The 19,268-nt window shown below is 56.3% G+C and overlaps 2 protein-coding genes across 2 annotated transcripts; both read left to right on the top strand.

The window, feature by feature from the left end:
- Positions 1-850: 850 nt before the first annotated feature.
- Positions 851-6,455, top strand: BESB_066820 (uncharacterized protein; the record flags this gene model as incomplete). The annotated part of the gene is made up of 9 exons (XM_029365075.1): positions 851-1,458; positions 1,934-2,544; positions 3,005-3,237; positions 3,491-3,553; positions 4,259-4,393; positions 4,915-5,046; positions 5,373-5,474; positions 5,738-6,065; positions 6,274-6,455. 9 exons carry the CDS (start codon positions 851-853, stop codon positions 6,453-6,455), a joined length of 2,394 nt encoding a protein of 797 aa, XP_029218658.1.
- A 4,010-nt stretch (positions 6,456-10,465) lies between these two features.
- On the top strand, positions 10,466-15,001 carry BESB_066810 (zinc finger (CCCH type) motif-containing protein; the record flags this gene model as incomplete). Its single annotated transcript, XM_029365074.1, has 5 exons — positions 10,466-12,941; positions 13,202-13,266; positions 13,466-13,533; positions 13,730-13,837; positions 14,002-15,001. The coding sequence occupies 5 exons, from the start codon at positions 10,466-10,468 to the stop codon at positions 14,999-15,001; spliced, it is 3,717 nt and encodes a 1,238-aa protein (XP_029218657.1).
- Positions 15,002-19,268: the final 4,267 nt, after the last annotated feature.

The raw sequence follows: 19,268 nt of genomic DNA, 5'->3' as shown, positions 1-19,268 counted from the left end.
GCGCCACGCCTCTCCGCCGTTGACACACATGTCGGCGGCGCCTTTGCCTGCCGAGTTTTGTGTTCCGAACGGCACGAATGCATCGCGGCGTTGCAGACGCGTGAGAAAAACGCAAACGCAATAGGTGTCGGGTGCGATGGGAATGCCGAGCAGTCTAATGGAAAGGCGAGCGTGAATGGAGCGGCAACTGCGGACGACGCGACTGCATCCGCTCGCCGCCTCGTACATCGTTTCACGTTTCGGGGGTTGTCTCTTTGTTATGATCGTCGCGAATTTATTCTTTCTTCGCTTGCGTGCGATTGCAGCCGTTCAATTTCGCGCGTGCCCGAAAAGTCTGGACTTCAGCTTCTCGTGCAACGCCGTCTCGGCCTTCGCCACTTTTCCTCTCAACTTTCAAAGTCCCCCGACATTGTGTGGCGTTTTCTCCTCGACTCTGCCTCGTTCTTTCGATTGTGTCTTCCGAGCGCGCCTCAGCTGACCGGGGGCCTGAACAGAATCGGAAATCTGCTGTCTTACCGAGGTCTCAACCGGGCGCGCGAGCCTGGGATCCCAAGTTCAACGCGGCCAGCTTACCTCAGTCAAGTGGAGGGCTGCTATGCTGCAGTATCAACACTTTCGCCGCGTGAGTCACGGCTCTGCGTTACTGCCGACAGCAGCGTCTGCGAGCTTGCAGCGCAGTCGTGGGATGTGTCGTTCTGCGTCGTGCGTGCCGCATCACTGTCAGCGTTTCCGGGTTTTCTCTGTGCCCGTCTCCTCCCCTGCTGTGTGTCAAGAACGCACACTTGCGCTTCGTACCCGACTTGGGATCCGACCAGGGCGTGCAGCCGCGCCGCAGCCAACAGCCTCCGCCATGTCGCTATCCCCCTTCAGCGTGCCCGGTCGAGGCGTCGCGTCGCTCCACCGAGCGTCTGGCTCTATTCTGTCGTCTCTCCGCGGTGGCAGAGGTCTTCCTTCTGTTTCTTGTTGCCTCCCCAGTCTCCCGCAGCGGCCCTACGCCGCAATTTCAGGACTATCCGAGCGCCACGCAGGTCCCTCTGTGCGGAGTGTGCGCCTGCCTGGGGTGCGGGTACACCTCGCGGGCGCAGAAGGTGCGTCGCTGCAAGGCGCCGTTCGTCGAGCCTGCCGAGAGGAACGTCTTCCCGCACCTTCCGCGCGTCAGACTTCGGCGTCGACGCTGCGGTTTCGCCTGTCTCTTCCGAGATTTGCCGGCGAGCCTCGGCCGCGGGCGCGCGAGGCCGCGTCGCCAATCCAGTCGCAACCGGCCGAAACTCCATCCGCGAAAGCTGCCTCTCCGCCTTCGCCGGCGGGAGGCAAACACGACACCGCCGCCCAGACGCCGCTGCGAGGAGGAAAGGCGAAGAGGGCCCTCGCAGGGGCGCTCCTGCTCGGACTGGGGGCCGTGGGGGCTGCTGCAGTGCTGGACTCAAACGACGAGGCCAAGGGACTCCTTGCTTCCAGGTGAGCTCCACCGACTCACACTTCGCCTGAGGCAGACGGACGGAAAAGGCTTTAGACCGATGGACAAGCACCCGCAGTTTTGCAACTGGCGCGAGTACTGGTGAGGGCAGGGCTGCGTCGCCAGCGCGGGCCGCCTCTGTAGAACACGTTATGTGTGCTTCTGTCTAGCGGAAAAGCGAGGAGACTTCCTCAGCAGATGCACGGGTTCGGCGCGTTCTCCAGTAGTGGCAACTCGAGGGGCAGGGGAGGGGGCGAGGGAAGGGAGGAGAAAGGTGGCGGCGTTTGCGTCGCCTTTTTGCAAGAACGTCTCGTCGACCGCCGATTCGTCTGAGGCGCGATGCTGGGTGACGTCGAAGCGCGAGGCGTCCTTCATCGCGTCTGCGGCGCAGGCGCGGGGACAATCGCCGCATACGCAAGCCTTCGTCCCTTTTGTGTGTGCTGTCTTGTCGGTTGTCGCGTCACTCCTGCTCTCCAGATACCCTGACGTAGCCAAGCTCCTCGAAGCGTCTGTGTTCCCGGTACTGCGATCGGCGGGCGTCACGGCCTCCGTTCCCGCGCCGCTGACGACTCTTCCGCATGCCACCAAGACGCCTCATCCGCCTCCGCTTTCGCCTTCCTCGCTTTCCCCAGCAGCCGTGGCGCCGCCGCTCCCGCCCGCTGTCGCGCAGCCGCCCCCAGAGCCCGCATCCCGAGCCTCAGGAGCCCACGCGAGCGCCGCGCCGGAAAGTGTCTCCGTGAAGAGCCCGCTGCAACCCCCTGTGGAGCCCAAGGCGCCCGAGGCCATTGTTGCCCAGAAGGTCAAGGAACAGCGAGAGAGAGAAGAGCGACTAAAGGAGCAGCAGAAGAAACAGCAGGCGAGGCTCGCCATAGAGCACGAAAACGTGCAGATGGAATTGCTGCTCGAACTTTTTGGCAAGCTCTCTGAAGCGCAGAAACGCCTCCTCGGGGTTCTGCCACCGGAGGCGCGTCTCAGCGAGGCAGGCTCTCTCGCGGAAGTCAACACGAGGGGGAAGGGAGAGGCTGAGCAAACGTCAAAGCGCACGGAGGAGGCTAAGGAGGCCACTTCAGTGAAAGCGAGTGAAACGGGTAGGTGGTTCAGCGACTGGATATGCGCGTTTCGTATCCCTGCGTCGCCTCCAGGGGGTATGAAACCCTTTGCGGGTGGCTGAGGACGCCGCCGCAGGGCATCTGTCATGTATGCTTCTACCCCGCGTTGCGCCACATTACGGCAAGAAGCTGAAGACGTTAGGCAGTGTAGATTTCCTCTCGTCACAAATCGTGTTTTTTATCTCTTGGGGGGGGGGGGCCTGAGAGGTGCAAGTAGTTGCGTAAATCGGTGTCTTGGGGGAGAGATGGAAGTATTCGGCGTGCACGGGAGGGCTTTTATTCACCGTCTCTCCGTCGTCAACCGCGCCGAGAGAGAGGCTCGCGCAGCTCGACAGCGGCGTGACATCGCGATCGCTGCTTGAAGAGGGAAACACTCGATCTCTGCAGCGCGTCCCGTGCAGTTGCCGATGTATGTCTGGTGTTTTCTCTTCGTCCGCAGAGCGCGAGGAGGCGCCGTCTCCACTCCCGAGCGTGGAGGAAGTCGTCGCGGCCGAACGGGACACGTTGCAGCACCTGAGTGTCGCCGACCTCCGCGCGCGCCTTTTGGATCTTGTCGCCCAGCTGACCCTCGCGCGCCGCTACGATGCCCTGCGCCGCGCAGAGGACGCGCAGAAGGCGCAGGAACAGGCGCTCGTCGCCTACGACCGAAAGCTGAAAACCGAGCTCGAGAAGGTAAAGAGCGGGGCCAAGGGGGAGTGGGCAAAGGGGCCGGGCGATGACGCGCGTTTCGTAAAAAGCTCGTGTCTGTACAGTCGTCGAGCCTGCCCGGGCGCGCGCGTGTCGGCGTTTCCTTCCCCTCGCAAGCGCCGAGGTGCCTGCTGCGGGCGAGTCGCTCCAGTGGACTGCCGCACTATGCAGCGCTCGAGGCTTTCTCAGCTGCTCACTCAGAGGCTGTGGCGTGTTGTTTGAACTTGACGGCCTACAGGAACGGGGACGCGTGGCGGCGGAAATGCAGGGCACTTTGCTAAAGAAGGTTGAAGAGATTCAGGTAGGCTCCGTGGAGCGGCGCTTCAGAGCCCAAGGACAGAGGCACCACTTTTTTGGGCAACTCTTCTCTGAGGCGTTCCTGCTGGCATCTCACGTGTGAAACCTCGCGCAGACAGATCTTGCGGAGCGTTCGTGCAGGCGAGGGGCGGAGACGCCAGCAGCCCCTGCGTCGCCCCGCCCTTTGGTTTTCGGCAAACTGGAACGTGTGTGTACGAACGGCACCGTCTTCTGCCGTTTCTTGGATGTATCGCTAGCAAATTCATCATGCCGGCAGACGAGCCGCAGCCAAGTGCATCTGAGGATGTACGGAACGTGAGCAAGCATCTATCTGTCTATCTGTCTATCTGTCTATCTATCTATATATATATATATATATATATATATTTATGAGTTGGCTTCTATGCCGTAGGTACGGGCGTCGGTTTCGCCATTTTTCAGTGTCTGCTTAGATGTGGGCTGATTTCTAGTCGGCAAGAAGTATTCTCGCCTCCGCGAGCCCTCTTCGTCGAGGAATTTCTCCGCACGCTGAAGCCGCCGGCGCGTAAAGCCACCTCGAGGGTGTGAACCGCGCAGGGGAGTGGATTTCGTGTTCCTTGCGCTCGCCTGACGGCGGGAGCCTGAGATCGACGCGCGATCCGCTGAACGCTAAATCCCAGCGCCCTGGGTCATCAGATGCACCAGCGCCACGTTTTTTTGCTCTTCCCAGGAGACAGCCGACCGCAGACTGGAGGCGGAGCTGAAGGCGCACGCGTTGCTGGCGGACGAGCGCGTGGCTGAAGAGCGCAGCAAAGCGGTCACCGACCTTGCCAAGTTCGAGGGTCAGGTTCTGGGGCTCCATGCAGTAAGTCCGCGCGTGCCCCCCGCAAACAGGTTGCCAGGTTTCGCTTATCACCCGCAGAACGTCTTTCCCCTAGCGACGAGGCGTCTTTCTATCACTCTGCACTCTGCGCCTGTACTACGCGGACGTGACCTCGTTCCTCCGTAGCCATGCTTGCGTGGAGCGTCGTGTGGGCGGTGGGGACGACGTCTATTTTCCTCTCGTAGTCTGGGCTCGTGCGTCTGCTTTTTTACACGTTGCTGCATGGTTTTCTGTGAACAGGTCTATCTCCTCGCTTTCTGCGGAGATTGCCCGACTGTCTCCCAGGGCCCTTCGTGGCTTTCGCGACCAGGGCCTACTTTCTGCCACGAACCCCCTCGTTGCTTCAGGTTTTCTGACCTTGCGTCAAGCGGTGTTGTGGGCGGCGCGCGTCATGTTTGCTTCGTTTTCCAATGCATGTCTCTCTCCGTCGAGTCGCCTGGATGCTGGCTGCGCCACGGAGCTTGCGCCTGCTTGTCTGGTGCTGCATGTGTCGCTGTTTGAAGGCCTTCGATGCGCTGTCGCTCCGCGCGCAGCAGGCGCAAGCGGTCAACACTCTCATGAGCGTCGTAGCCGCAATCGACGACGCGCTGGAGACCTCTGCTCCTGTACTGCCGCAGCTGACGAAACTGCAAGAAGTAAGAAAAGACGCTAGACGCTAAAACGAACGCGGAGCGAGAGGATAGCAAGTTCGGCTCAAGATGCGAGTGTACCCGTGCGCGGATGGGCACCGTGCGGATCTGCGCGCGTCTCTGCGTCGATCGTCTGCTGTGCTGCGGGTACGCACACGAAGAGCGCAGTGAGTCGCGTCAGCTCCGGCACATTCACGCGACGAGCCCGGCTGCGAAAGCTGCTGACCCGCGCGAGAAGGTCAGGGGCGCGTTTCCCGCCGCGCGCGGCGCAGAAGCCCTTGCTGTGGGGATTCCTTTGCCTTGTGTGTCTGACGCGTCTCCAATCGCTTCAGATGAGTCGCGCGGACCCGATTCTCTTCATGGCCGTCGACAGTCTGCCTTTCGAGGTCACTGAAGCCACGCGGAAGCCCGTTCCCACCGCGGGCGACTTGCGAGTAAGCACACGCAGCTCTCCGCGTTCCCTTGTCGTGCGCATGCAAATCAGAGGATTAGAACTCCCAATTTTATCATGTGATTACCAAATGCATTATCACCAATGTAAAGGGATAGTCCTACGTATTCCGTACAGACTGAATCAGAAAGCTGAGTCGGGCAATTTCCTCAGAAGGGGGGGTGTTCTCCATTGAATTCGAGTGGAGGGCCGCTTTGTTTTTGGAGAAGGTCACTAAACTGTATCCTTGGTGCGTCTTGCCTGCAGGCGTCTGTGAAGAACAACATGCGCGCGTGCGTTCAAGCCGCGTTTGTTCCGCCGAACTCGGGCATCGTCGGGCACATGCTCGCGCGGCTTTTCTCTTCGTTTTACGTCTTGGAGTCTCACCCGCCTCCCGTCGATCCGGAGAGCAACGCAGATCCGAGCCGCGCACTCGCCGAGGCGGCCAGCGAGGCGAGCAGACTAGACTCTGGAGATTCTCGCGCACGCCAAGCCTCGGGCGCCTCTGAGTCTTTGCAGCGGTCGCAGGACGGTCTCTGTGGCCTGCGAAGAAATCTCGCGCTCCTATCTTACGCCTCTTTCTACGTCGATCGGGGTGAGTTGAGCCGGGGTTTTTCGCGTCTGGTGCCCGTCCCGCCTCGCATGCTGCCCACGTAGTCGCTTAGGACGTAGAGCGCCACGGGGGCCAACGCGCGTGTGGTGTGCATCTTTGTAGCGGACCAAACAGCTCAGCGTTGGTGTGTCAGGTCGAGAGTCTTTTTCTGAGCGGCGTAGTGGTGTGCGCGTTGCGGCTGGCTGTTCAGGCGATCTGACTAACGCGCTGAGATGCCTGGAGCAGCTCGACGGGCTCACGCGGGCCGTCAGTGTAGGTGAAATCCAGCGGCTTCGCGTCTTCCTGCTGCTCCAGCAAACCCTCCAGCTTGTCAAGGCGCGACTGGCGTGCATCAATGCTGACTTGGTCGCGGGCGCAGAGACAGCGGCGTAACTGGCGGAGAGTGTGTGGCTGGGAAGGGGCGTGGCGACGGGCTCGCGCGCGAAACCTTGGTGAATAATGCGAGCGGAAACACGAGAGGCGCGGAGTCGTGCGGACACTACAGGGTAGCGAGCCCACAGGAACGTGGTTGACTCTCAAATGCAAACCTAGATAGGAAGCGTAGCCTGTGGAGGTCTAACGGGACGCCTTTTCAAACCGTCTTCGTCAGCACTGCTGCCCATGGGGCATACACACAGCACGTGTATACGGGGGGGGATGGTCAGCGGCCTGGCGCCTCCACAGAAGTTTGAAACAATGGCGTAAGGCATTGAAGGCTTGGCCCCTGCCACATGCTTCAACCCTCTCGCAGTTTTCCCAGGAGGCTCGACTACGTCGTCCTCATCGCCCTCGTCCTTCATGTGCAGTTGCTCGTCCCTCTATCACCCCCCCCTTCCCCCAATCTCTGTGGCGGCGCTCCCTGCCGCAATGTGTTCGCGTCTGCCTGACTGTTACGTTCGTCTCTTGATGCCCCATTTTGGAGGAGGTGGTGTAGCGTTCTATCCCGTGTATGTGTGTAGGGTTTGTCGGTAAAGTATTTTTTACGAGGCGGATGCACGTGTCCGCTGTTATTTCAAGAGGAACTGGAAGAATCGTCTCGTCGGTTGTCCTGTCCACAGTCGTGTCTTTTGTGTGTCCCGCGTTGCTTCTCCGTTTGTTTCTGAGGAACACGAATCAATTTCTTATACGGCAGCATGCTCGTGTCGCAAACGAGAGGTCGCGCTCACCAGCTCTCGCGCGCCTTTCACACAAGCATAGCACTACCGCATCGAAACCAGCAAATCCGCGAAGCACATGTCGACCCCCGCCTTAACGAGGACGGTGCAGGATAGTCGTTCCTATTTGCGCTGAGCTTCCCGTCTCCCACAAAGGTTTAGCGGCTCGGTATCGTGGTCAAATGCCCGTGAACGCATACGCCTCCCGTTCCAAAAAGCTAGATCGCGCGGGCGGGCGAAAAGCTGACAGCCTGTCCACGCTATCTGGCCTGCCAGGGCAAAAGGCACAAATGCTCGCTCGGGAACGCGTAAAATTCTTTAATGCTAAATAAAATGGAACAGGTCTGGCCTTCCTGAAATCTGAGGTTGAAGGGAATGTTCCGGAAGAGAGCGGCGCGCCTCTGTAGAGCTGTTTGAGCACTTCACTCTCAGCTTCGTTGCAGGATATATTTGACACGAATGGGAGCTCCTACCGGTTTTTCAACGGTATTCGCCACTGTATTTCGCGCCACAAATTCCATCTGCAGTGATAGGCATCACTTTAGAATTAGGAGGAGTTAAAATCGGTGGTGACATGTCCTGACGAGCGCTCGGCACTACCGAGGTGTGGGGTTATGTCGTCTGTCTCAAATAAATGGGTGGCGTGACCACTTGCGCGCCACGTTGCCAGAGGCATTCGCCACTTGGCCATTTGAGGGGTTCTGAAATTGTAGCTGCAACACGATGATCGAAAGCATTTATTTCCTCATCCGAGATCGAGTGGTGGGAGTACCGCCACGCGGTTCCATCTGGACCAACTCCACTTCCACGGCCACCCAACTACGGCGAGGCCAAGCAGGTTGCACTAGAAGACGTAGATCGCGACAGCAATCCCCCCCTGCCGACCCCCCCCCCCTGCCCGAAACATTCAGGCTCCTCAGAAAGTCCATTCATAGAGACACTTCAAAAAACGTGAACCTGCCTCTCCTTTTGTGAGCTCTCTAGGCTTCAGTGGGGCCGATGAATTGGGCAGCTAATGGCAAGAAAGATTCTCTGCGGGACTGCTCCGCTGCTTCCATTGTCGTCATGGCCATCGGTCCGGCGTGGTGATGACCACCACGGGGGGCGCTGCGGAACTGACGCCGCAATCAAGACTGGTCGCCGCCGTCCGTTCGGGGACATCAGGCGACACTATGCAGATTGAGAGCGTGTGTCTCAAACCGGCAGGCCAGGACGTATGTGTTGATTGTACCGGTTTATGACCAGCAGTCGGTTTGTCTGTTGGGAATTGGGTGCTTCTTGCTCGTTCTCCACGCAACCCTTCATCGCAAGCCGGCGAGTCGGCTGAACGATCCGCGGGGCCGGCGGAGGTGTGGCTGTTTTTAGCGAGGCTTGAACGACAGCGACTCTCCCAAAGAGGGATGAACCTCCGCATAAGGGCCGCAGATTCGAGTGTAGCAGTCTGTTGTGTGTACTGAATTGGTTGTCTTTCGCACTGCATCACATGACCCAATTCGGTAGTTTGAGTGTTTTCCAGGGGTTTGTGGGCAAGTGTGTCGTGGCAGACGGTATTGAACAGCAAATTGTGGGTGGCATCAGGGGTTCCGCCTGCAGGTGTCGCTTTGAAACGAAAGACGCCTGTTGATGTCGGTAGCCGTACCAACCCTTGTTGTGAGACGACCACCCCCCTCCCCCGCCCTCCCCAAGATTTGGGACCTGTGGCGTACTACCAGCCACTGTCTCGGCACTATCTCATCGTTACCATGTGAAGGTTTTTTGTGTGTTGAGTTTTGTCACTACCCGCCTCGTATCCCAGCTTCCCTAATGCGCTGTCACTGATATCGAGACATGCTCTGAGACACAAGGGCTCGTTGCACATCAGACGGACGCTGCTGGAGTATGTGTGATGGCGCAGAGGTGGTAGCCACTCGAAGAAACAGGCCCCGTCTAACGTCCGTAGGGTCTCGGTGAAGGATCGATCCCGTTGTTTCTTGTGTATGTGCTGTCTTTTTGTGTCGCAAGTGCGTACGATCACCCATCATGTTTGTTCCTCGACTCTGACACTACCACGTTATTCTGTCCCCACAGGATGATGGTATGGAGCGCAGAGCGAGTGCCACAGAGTGTTGTTCCTCACAGACTGACAGGCTGTTGTCTCAGGGGTCAGAGATACGTTCCGAGATACTGATTCCGTGCAACGTGTCATTCTGTCCACTGTGTTAGGACTCCATAAGCGTCTTGGCTGCATAGGCACGAGGTGATTTTAAACCAGAGCGGAGCTGCCCAGACTGTGGACGAAGAACGGGTTTTTCGAAGGAAACGCAGGATTTCCTTTTAAACACATGTTTTGTGTCGCCTTCTGTCGTGAATAGGATTGTGCCCACTGGGCTGCTTATTCGCATTGATAACGCTTCTAGGTGGCAGGATCCGTTGAAAACCTGGAACTGCTCTTGTTTGCGCGTTGTGTAGAACGCGTGCTGCACAGTTGTGATTCTTGTCTGTGTATGCTGCTGTCTTGCCTAGACCCCACAACGCGGGCCTAGCCACGAGGAGCGTGTGTGCGCCGTCTCCGTGTTCACATTCTTAGATTACCGTCCCTTCAGATGCAATCTTTTTTTTGTAGACGCGTATCCAGTTGAGGGGGGTCAAGCCATTCATGCCATGCCGCTTATTCTTCTCTTGTTCCAGCAGCAGACTCGCGAGAACCAACCTTTTCTTCCGCCTTGTATTCATCCGTGCACCCGCATCCGAGAATTGGGGTCCCGCGTAGAAGTTGACTGTTTGTCTTCCGCTGAAGGTTAATGACCTACTCTGGTCCCGAGTTGTGGGTGGTGTCTGCGACAGGTGTCTGAAACCGGCGATCAAAGGTGAATGCAGATTACTTTGGTCTTTCAGACCACTGCAATTATTCTTGTGCCGGCTGCTCGCTATGCCAGTGAATCACTTACTCCACTGTATTTCCTGGATGTGGTGAACAGGCACGGGCCTTTAACGTGCGAGGAGAGCCCATCCAGTTTTGCTCAGTATCCCGTGAATTGAAGAGGCACAGTCAGCGCACAACCTTACGTCCTCTGCATGGCCTGGGCAGTTAAAAAGCTAGCATGAGTTCCGGTTGTTTGGTATTGTGGAAATTTTGTGTGCATCAGGTGACCCACACTTGAGTTACTGTGGCGTCCCTTTCCAAAGGGTGTGCTTGTCTTTCCCCTGGGTATTGAGCACTGAATAAAAACCGCTTTTTTGATGAAACGGTATCGACCTCTGACGGCCACCATGCCGCGCCTGAGAGACGGAGGGGCAATGCAGACGGCTACCAGAAGCCACCAGCTCATTGCTCGCTCACTTCCAGCTGCGTGTCTGGGTGCCTCGTCTCCCGGAAACCAAGACGAAATGGAGGCCCATGCTCATGTGCAGCAGTTTCAGGCCCCTGGCGAGTGGGCACGGGGGGGGACGGGATCCGAATGGTTTTCACGGACAACGGAAGCTGAAGCCGGGGTCACCGCTTTAGGGGATTCAAAACCGCAGCCTGAAGACGCAACCTGTGAACTCCCACAGACTGGAACAACTCATGCAGAGCATGGCCACTACGACGAGAATTCTAGCATCTGTTCGTTCGACGCAACAGCCGGTCTGCGTGGTGCAGCGTGCGGGTTGGGGCCATCGGAAATGCCGTGTTCATCGTCGTCAACTCTCACGACCACATCCACGTTGCCCCCGTCCCCCATTCGTGCTCCACGAGTGGCGTGTTGGGAATCAGTATGCGGCCAAACATGCTCTTTTGAGCTATCATACGGGAGTTCCAGAGAGGCAATGGCAGCTGATATGGTACCTATACAGCATTGCGTGCAAGTTGCTCAGGGAGCTTCATCCGCTGCCGAGTTGCGTCCCAGTCCTTCATTGTCTTTGACTAGTGGAGCATTCGCTGCTGCTGGGCAGAGCGTCTCAGGGTCCCGCATCATTAGTGAAAACCGACACGTGGATGCTGATCAAAATGATCCATCTCAGCTGTGCACTGGGTTACGCGACTACTCCAGCGGAAACGTCTGCATGGCAGGGCCTGATACGGCACCTTGCAATTTCCCTCATCTGTTCCCTCCCCCTAGTAGCGAGAATATCATCTGCACGCAGGATGCTGAAACGTCCGTCGCCATGGGGCAGCCAATCCAGCCTCCGATATCCAGTTGGCCAGGCTATCGCGGGGAGTCAGCGGTGCCGCAGTTGGTAACAGGGACATGGGGAGTGGCTGCGTACGGCGAACTGGATCTCGGTCCATCTGGCTCCGATTGGCAGTCGGTGATGGCAGGATCACATTTTCCAGTTTCACCTACTACCTGCCATCAGCGTGACAATGTTGCAGACCATTCGATGCCATTAATGCGCGCCGAGGCGAGTGGTGCGCTTAACATCAAAGCACCCGCAGGTGCAGGTTCTGGTGACCCCCCTGGAGGCACTGCTCCGCCTTCGTCGCCGTCCACTCGACCCGGTAGTGTATGCCAGTCACATTTCGAGCCTGAGAAAGTGTTCCTCGCTGCTGGCTTGATTCCTAGCAGGTGCTCAGGCAGCGTCGGCCCGTCGCGATCGGATGAAGCCAGAGCGGAAAATGACTCTCTTGTCGAGCTGTCCTCAGACTCAAACAGACCGGCCACAGAACGCCTGGAGGCGTACGCAAGACAGCGCTTTGACGAACTACAAACAGGTGCAAGCAGCGGAACATCATGCAGGCTTGCAGAGCAACGAGCCTTGAGTGGTGCAGCCACGCCGAGTCAGAGAGGCAGGAGTTGGTCAAGTATACAGAAACGAGAGACACCGGAAACGGGCAGTAGCTACCGCAACGGATCCGAGCCCGAAGGCGTGCCATTAACATCTTGTGCTGATGTGGCATCACCCACTGTAAGCCACATGGATCTCGGGGCAGACAGGATCCTTGGTTGCAGAGCAAGTTTTGGGCAGTTACCTCCGTTATCATCGCCGCACTACAACACGAGAAGCGCCAGACTAATCGACGTATCTGCTGGTGCAGGCCGTGGGGTTTTTTCTGAGAAGCGAAATGGGTCCTACGGTGCAGGAGTAAATGCGTGGGATGCCTTTGCTCAAGACGGCAACTGCGTCTCCAATGGGACAGGGGCCGCAAGTGACACGATTACAGAAGACGGAGAAACACTTACATGCGAGGGGACTGAGAGCAGTCCATCTCAGACCTCCAGAAACTCCGTCTTCTCATGCCCCACAAGTGTGACTGAGGGCTGCAACGGATTAGCCGAAACAGGTTGCATGTTTGCAGCAGGCGCCAATGGGTCAATGACGATGCAAGCGGCCCTGGTGACTTCCTCGAATGCGGGTGCGGCTGGAGGCAGCAATCTTCTTTTGCCGGACAAGACGGTGTGGCACGAACTGGAGGAGCGACTCGCAGTCGCAGCGACGGCGGCCACTATTCGCACTTCCTGTGGTTCCACCTTGGCTCCTATCGTTCCTTCCGGAAGCGAGGCTGGTCAGGATGCCGCTATTTCGTCTGCAACAACTATTTTGCATGACATGGACAGAAGAAATGCGGCAGTGGTAGCTGAGGGATCTATCCGAGGTCATGGGCCCTGCATCATCCAGAGAACAGATGGATCGCTCCTAAGGACGAAAGGCATCGCGCCGCAGGATCCGAATAAGCGCGTTTTCCGTAGGCTAATGTTCAGCAAAACAAAAATATGTCCGTGGTTCGAGCAAGGCAAGTGCCTGAGAGGCGACCTGTGCAACTATGGTAAGGGAGTTCCCACAGACCAGCAACGTCGAAAAGCGCGGCCTCTCGGTATCAGACGACTGCACGGAGTGCGTGGCTTCGCATTACCGCTAAGACTACCACGAAGGATAGCGCAGCACTCGAGTAGACCGTCTACTGGTGTGGACAAAGAACTCCGGAGCAGCTGCTCGCATCAGTTTCAAAGGCTCAGATAAAGGTATAGTGTATACAATTCCTGAAGTGCGTTAGATTTGTGTGAACCGTTGCCTGCGTGTGTTCAGCGCATAGCCGAGGCGAGCTGCGGGTCCTGCCGGTGGCGAAGAAGCTGTGCCTTTCATATCTAAAGGTAAGGCGCTCCTCAATAGGGAACCTTCCGGTTTTGCCCCTCAGGATGATGATCGGTATCGTGTCATTCCCCGACGACGCACAGCAGCAGAAACGATGCACTGACAATAGCGGAGTTGGTGAAAACATATACAAGCACAAGCATCCGGACCTTTAATCGAGTCTCACCGCTTTTGCGATGAGTGGTGCGTTGACCGCAGGTGGGACGGTGCAGCAATCCCCATTGCAGCTTTGCACATTCTGCGGAGGAAGTGGAAGACAGCAAAAAGTAAGGAAACCTTGCGATATGGTTGGCGCTTCCGGCTCCATAAACCCGTCTGTGTGCATGGGTCGGTGCTACGGATTAGCCGTAGTATCACGCTTTACGTAGAGCGAGACCGAGGAAATATGCATATACCTCGGCACTCGTTACCTCTCAGCGCTCCCATGGTCGGTTTTTGAATTGCGACCGCTTGTTCTCGCAGGATGAAGCAAGGGACACCGTGGCAGTGGCGTCATTTTGATGAAGCTGCAGCCCTGTGGGGGCAGGGTCTGGCTCCAAGAGCAACCGCGCCCGACACGAGAAATAGCAGGTACGAATCTATTGAGGTGGATGGCATCAAATCCTCTGGCGGCAGCTCGATCAGAGGCACAGAGCACGCATGTTATTACAGAGCGGTGTGTCCAGATTTACGGGGGTTGGAATGTCATTGTCTCCGTCTCTATCTTCCGTCTTGTGTTTGTTGCTCTGCCCCAGCCGTTTAGTCAAGACATCCCAGATCACCTCTACTCGGCCTCTGCGAGCGACAGCTGGCCGCAGTGTACTAACGCCAGCTGGCTCGGGCATGCGCCCAAACGAGTCGTCTATCACAGGTTCAGAGGGGTTAAGCAGCTGTTCGACCTCCACCGCTTTGACGGGATGCCCTTTACAACTGGTGAATTCGCAATGCTTTGAACCCGACGCCTGCGACGTTTTGCGCTCGGGGGAGACTACACAGTACGACAGAGTTCAAAGCAGTTCGCTCTCAGGCTTCATGCCGGCACTTGACTCTGGGGACATATTTCCCTCATATTGGTCCAGTGGCCCGACAAAAGGATCGAACAGGAGCAACAGCCGGAGTCTGGGAGCAACTCGACCTGGAGGGGGCCGGATGCTAGAGCGCGCGTTGAAGAGGAATGAGTCGCGTGCTCTTAGTGACGATATGCTAACGTCTCAGTTTCACAGTATAATTCTTGACGCGGGCTCGCCAGCCGCTCGTGTGAACGATTCACTTTACGGCGCTGACAGCGATGCGGCAGTAGTGGTGCCGGAAAGGTCGCCGGCCCTGGGATGGGACAGGAGATGCGGGGGCAATGCAGGCGGGGTGAAGGATGCGTCGGCCCGTGCATATATCCCGGTGCTAACCTCTTCTGAGGCTGAAGATGAATCGACAGAGCACGTGGTGCAGCGTTCTAGCATGGTGGATCCATCGACCAAAGAAGATCCAGGGTCGCTGAAGTCAGATATTGTATTGGCGCTACTCTGCCAGCAATTGAAAAATCTTATTGGCAGGATTTATGGCGTAGAGGGCGTTCTCTCTGATTTGGCTGACAAAGGCCCCCCGGCTCCGGCGGTGGAAGGCAAGGCAAACACAGTATGTGTAGACGGAAAACGCCCCATCGATTCCCGTAGACACTGGGTGAACGACAGTTCCGGTGAAAACGTGATAGATGAGCCGCAGGCTGGAGGAGGTCATAGAGGTGAATCGAGTGCTTGAAACTGCCTTCGCGAGCTAACCGTGTTCATCAGTACTGAGCGAGCTGGCGATCCAATGAACAGTTGCCGAGAGCCCAACGAGCCGTCGTGTCGCACGAAAGAGGGCTGGTGGAAGGATAAAAACACCGTCGGCTTCATTGCCGCAACGCAATCTAGAAGGCTGCCGTATAGGGCGAGAGCGCTGGTGACTGAAGACGGGTTCCGAAGAGGGGAAAGGTACGTGACACCGTCGTCGCGGGAGAGCAGGCGGCGGTGTGAATGCCGCGGGAACGTATTACCTTGCTGAATGCGCGCATTTTCGTGTCCCTGCCTCACCCCAGGTGAGAGGCAGCATCATTCGCCCAACTGGCAGGTTCTCCGTGGCCCGACACTGGCAAGCGACAGATCAGAAGCCGTACAGGTTTGCGCTGGGGGGCGTGAGGAAAAGGTTAAACAACGCAACTCGTTCGCGTCATTGAGCCACCGCCCTCTCCAGCCCCGCTCCGGCGACACAATGGCGCAGTTTTGCTTTTATTTATCAACCATGAGGGAACGGAAAAAAACAAGTTGTAATGGAATGTTCCATCTGTGTCGAGACGGAGACTTCGAAGCAAACATGGCCCTGATATTTCTCCTGAAAAAAGTGGTGTTATGTGGCGTAGCCGTTTGCGGGGGAGGTGGGGATAGAACAAGCATACGAGATATTCACGCGTTTGCTTTATTCATGGAGCGTTAGGTCCAAGCGAGGAAGAATTGATGTTGTGCTTCCGGATTTGCAACGTTGCCAGTTTTTTAGCACGGCGCACCTAGTGTGTGATTTGGCTGTAAATTGCGTGTTCGGCGTAAGTGAGCTGCGTGAGGATAGTTCTCGTCGCTCGTGCCTTTCATCTGCAAGCGATCCGCCCTAGAAGCACATGGTTTTTTGAGCGCCGACACAGTTCATGTATAGAAGAGATGGCATTATCTCAGTCTGTGGAGACTTCAGCCGAGGGACGCCTCGAAGAAGCCAACGCAAGCTTTTTCCTACATGTTGTGAGGGAGATTCGACGCCGTAGGTATATGCTGTACTTGAACTGTGCCGTGTCTTCTGAAAACGGTTGCCACTAAAAGAAGAGGACCAAGAAGGCATTCGTCAGAGAGTGGTTTTAAGCGTGACATAGGATTTTTGAATTTTGTTTCCCGCTGCAGACGAAGCACTAGGCCCAATGTTTCACCTGTTGATGTTCTTTGCATTGTCAGAACTGATTACACGCGTGCTTTACTCGTTCCCCTGATGGCGTCGTTTGTGTGTTCGGGTTTGCTGGTTGCGTTACATTGCAAGGCCGAATAGGCGTGTTCCTAGAACAAATTGATGAGTGGCATCTGTTCTGTCTGTCCGCTTCGTAACAGTGGGCTCCAGCAAGCCCTTTATGTGAGGAAATTCGCCCCGTATTGGTCTTCCCTTGAGTGCCATCCCCGGTCCTCACATCGTCCGGTTTTTTTTTTGGCCGAGGGAAACAGTAACCCCAGTATGAATTACAGTATGAGTTATACATGTAACGAGAGAAGAAACAGTGTGACGTATATTTCCGATGTGTGGCTCCCTGATGAGGAGATGGCATCTCCTCTTGTTCACGTGTGCGTGCCGTCAAGAGCGGACGCTGCGGCGAACAGAAGGGATCCCTTGTGATAAGACTCAGTGAACTTTTTTAGAAAACTGGGCGCTTTCGCTTTCTTCTGCTACCATTATAAGGTATCCTGGTTCGATAGGTTGCTTTCCGTGTATCAGCTGGCTTGGAGAGTAAATCCGCGAAAGGAGCGTCTCTGCACACCAACACAGCCAGGAAAGAATTTCCTGGAGGCGTATGTTGTTTTGCTGCGCAGATGGGCTGAGCTGTCATGTTGGTTGCCATGGGGGAAGGCAAGGCACTCGAAGGTTTTTTATGTAACTGCACGGAGGGGGCTGCACTGCGTTGTCACCAGCGAGTTTGCGGTGTGCAGGCTGACCAGATTCTGAAGACCTATTCTTTAGAGGCGTAGACTTTGAGTGGACACTGAGGAAATACATGTTCCCCCAACCATCATTCTGTTGACATTCCAGCGTGCGTCCCTAGAATGTCTCTGTGTCCGTGACCCCGATCGCGTTCTTGTGAAGGGCAACGTGACTGAAATGAAAGTCAATCCCCCGTTTGTGCCCGTCATTCCTTTTTGTGAGATCCCCATGTGTGGGTGGCCTGAAGCGGCCTCGTTTTTGAAAGATGGGTGCTATACCAAAAAGAGGACCCGCAGTGGACCGCGCGAGTATACCTGTCTGTTCGATTGTGTTGTGTTCTTCCAAGGACTGTAGGACGTCGTTAGAAAATAAAGCTTGCAGAGGGGAAGCAACGCTTATGTTCTATGATAAAGGTTTTTGAGGTCTGTCCCTATGCTTTGGGATGGGTGACACAAGGATTAGAGTCTTCCAGAGTTTGCAGGAGGGCGACGGGGGAAACGCGTGAGTAGTGTGTCGTGGTGGGCCGGAGAGGGAAGTACCATTCGACAGTAGTCCCACTTGCGCATTTTCTACTTACAGGTATCCTATCATCGCACCACCGATGGCACCGTGATGTGAGCGACCTGTTCAGCTTTTGATGCCGTGGAGGTTCAAGAAAGACCCTGTGTGTGCTGGTGGAATATGGGAGGGAGTTCCCTTATCTTCCGATATTCACTATAACTTACGCAGGCCTGGGTTCACCAGGATTATGGTCCCCTGTGGCGGATGAATTCGTGCGTAAAATATGCAACAAGACTCGCTGAAATAACAATGGCACACTGTAGTTGTTTCGGCGGTGGATGTAGGGTGTGTCGATGACAGTAGCTCGCCGTGGCGGAAGGGCGGCCGGACAACGTTGAATAGCCAAAACAGCATCAGTATCCTGCATGGGACTTTAAGTACCATGGCACCTCCCCTTTCTCATGTAACCGTAGTAACTGGAAAGGCAGATGGAAAGAGGCGCACGAGGCAACGGTACTGCGCGCAGGTCGGCACTCGCGTGCAGCTCAGAATGCCCCCAGGAACACTGTTATGGCAGCACTCCCACTCAACCGCAAGACCGTTCATTGGGCCCGCGCTGCTGACAGAAAGATGTGAGGTTCTTCTGCAGCACATATAGTGAATCGCCTGTGTCAACATTCCCACGGGCCGCGCCCATCTGGTCCTACAGCGGAAAGGACAACTTAGTCTGTCAGAATCCACACTTGATAACTCATGCCAAGCACGCAACCTTCAGTTTTTGTAGCATCGTTCTCCGATGTCGTGGTCAGCAGGACGGTACGCTGAAACAGGACCGAGTCATACGCGTCCACGACAGCGCTTGGCACAAGCCGCACGAGCTGTGCAATGGCTAATATTTAGGTACAACGACGTATCAGAGGCACAGTATTAGAGCGGGAAAAAAAGAATGCGCTTACGCTATTTCATCAAGTGTCCGTTTCATTTGCAGCGTTTTGAACTACACGAGGAAACTGAAGTTACTCGCGTGCGCGAACAACAGAGGGACAGCAGCTGCATCACTCGTAAACCGGCGGAGGTCACATGGTCAGGTTACCCCGCCTGTGAGGCATCAGACCGACATGCAGTTCTGGTGCTGACATCTGTAGGTGGGCCGCGTTAAGTAACTTGCCTTGAACTGCGTACTGACCGCCGAGGCCCGCCGCATGCGCAGACGAATGCCAGTATCAAGTTAGTCCCTGTTTCTCTGCTCAGTACGTGAAGAAAAACAGTCTTGGTCGCTCGCTTCTGAGCATACCTGAAAACTCGCCGCCCCCGCCCCCCCCCCCCCCCCCCCATGGAGTCTTCAACAATCCTTCGAGGTGGACCTGTCCGGCTTTGTCGCAGACACCGACGTCTTCTTTTTCGACGCAAACCAAATCGCCAGGATGGCCGTCATCCGGCTCCTTCCCCGTTCTACACTACTCGTCAGTTACCATCTATGAACAACATCTGACGGAAGTGCCATATCCCCAGCAAAAAAACGCTGAAGCCAAAATTTCCCTTGCCCCGATCTGACGCCGCATTACGAAAAGTTCGTGAGCGTAGGAATGTGAATGTTTGCCCGTCCCACAGCATATACAGAAGACACATATCGCTTCAACACTGCACGAGGCCACGACGCGATAGATGCAGAATCTTAATCGGCGCGACTCAGACTGAGATCGAGCAAAAACGTCACACAGCCACAGCGTCCTAGCACAACCGGCCGCTGACACTGCACAACGCCTCGTTGCATTTTGTCAGGAGCGGCTGCGTCCTCGGTCTCTATAGAGCCGAC

Source organism: Besnoitia besnoiti, chromosome VI (assembly GCF_002563875.1).
Source record: "Besnoitia besnoiti strain Bb-Ger1 chromosome VI, whole genome shotgun sequence".
NCBI classification, from domain to species: domain Eukaryota; phylum Apicomplexa; class Conoidasida; order Eucoccidiorida; family Sarcocystidae; genus Besnoitia; species Besnoitia besnoiti.
This window is presented reverse-complemented; position numbering and strand designations above follow the sequence as displayed.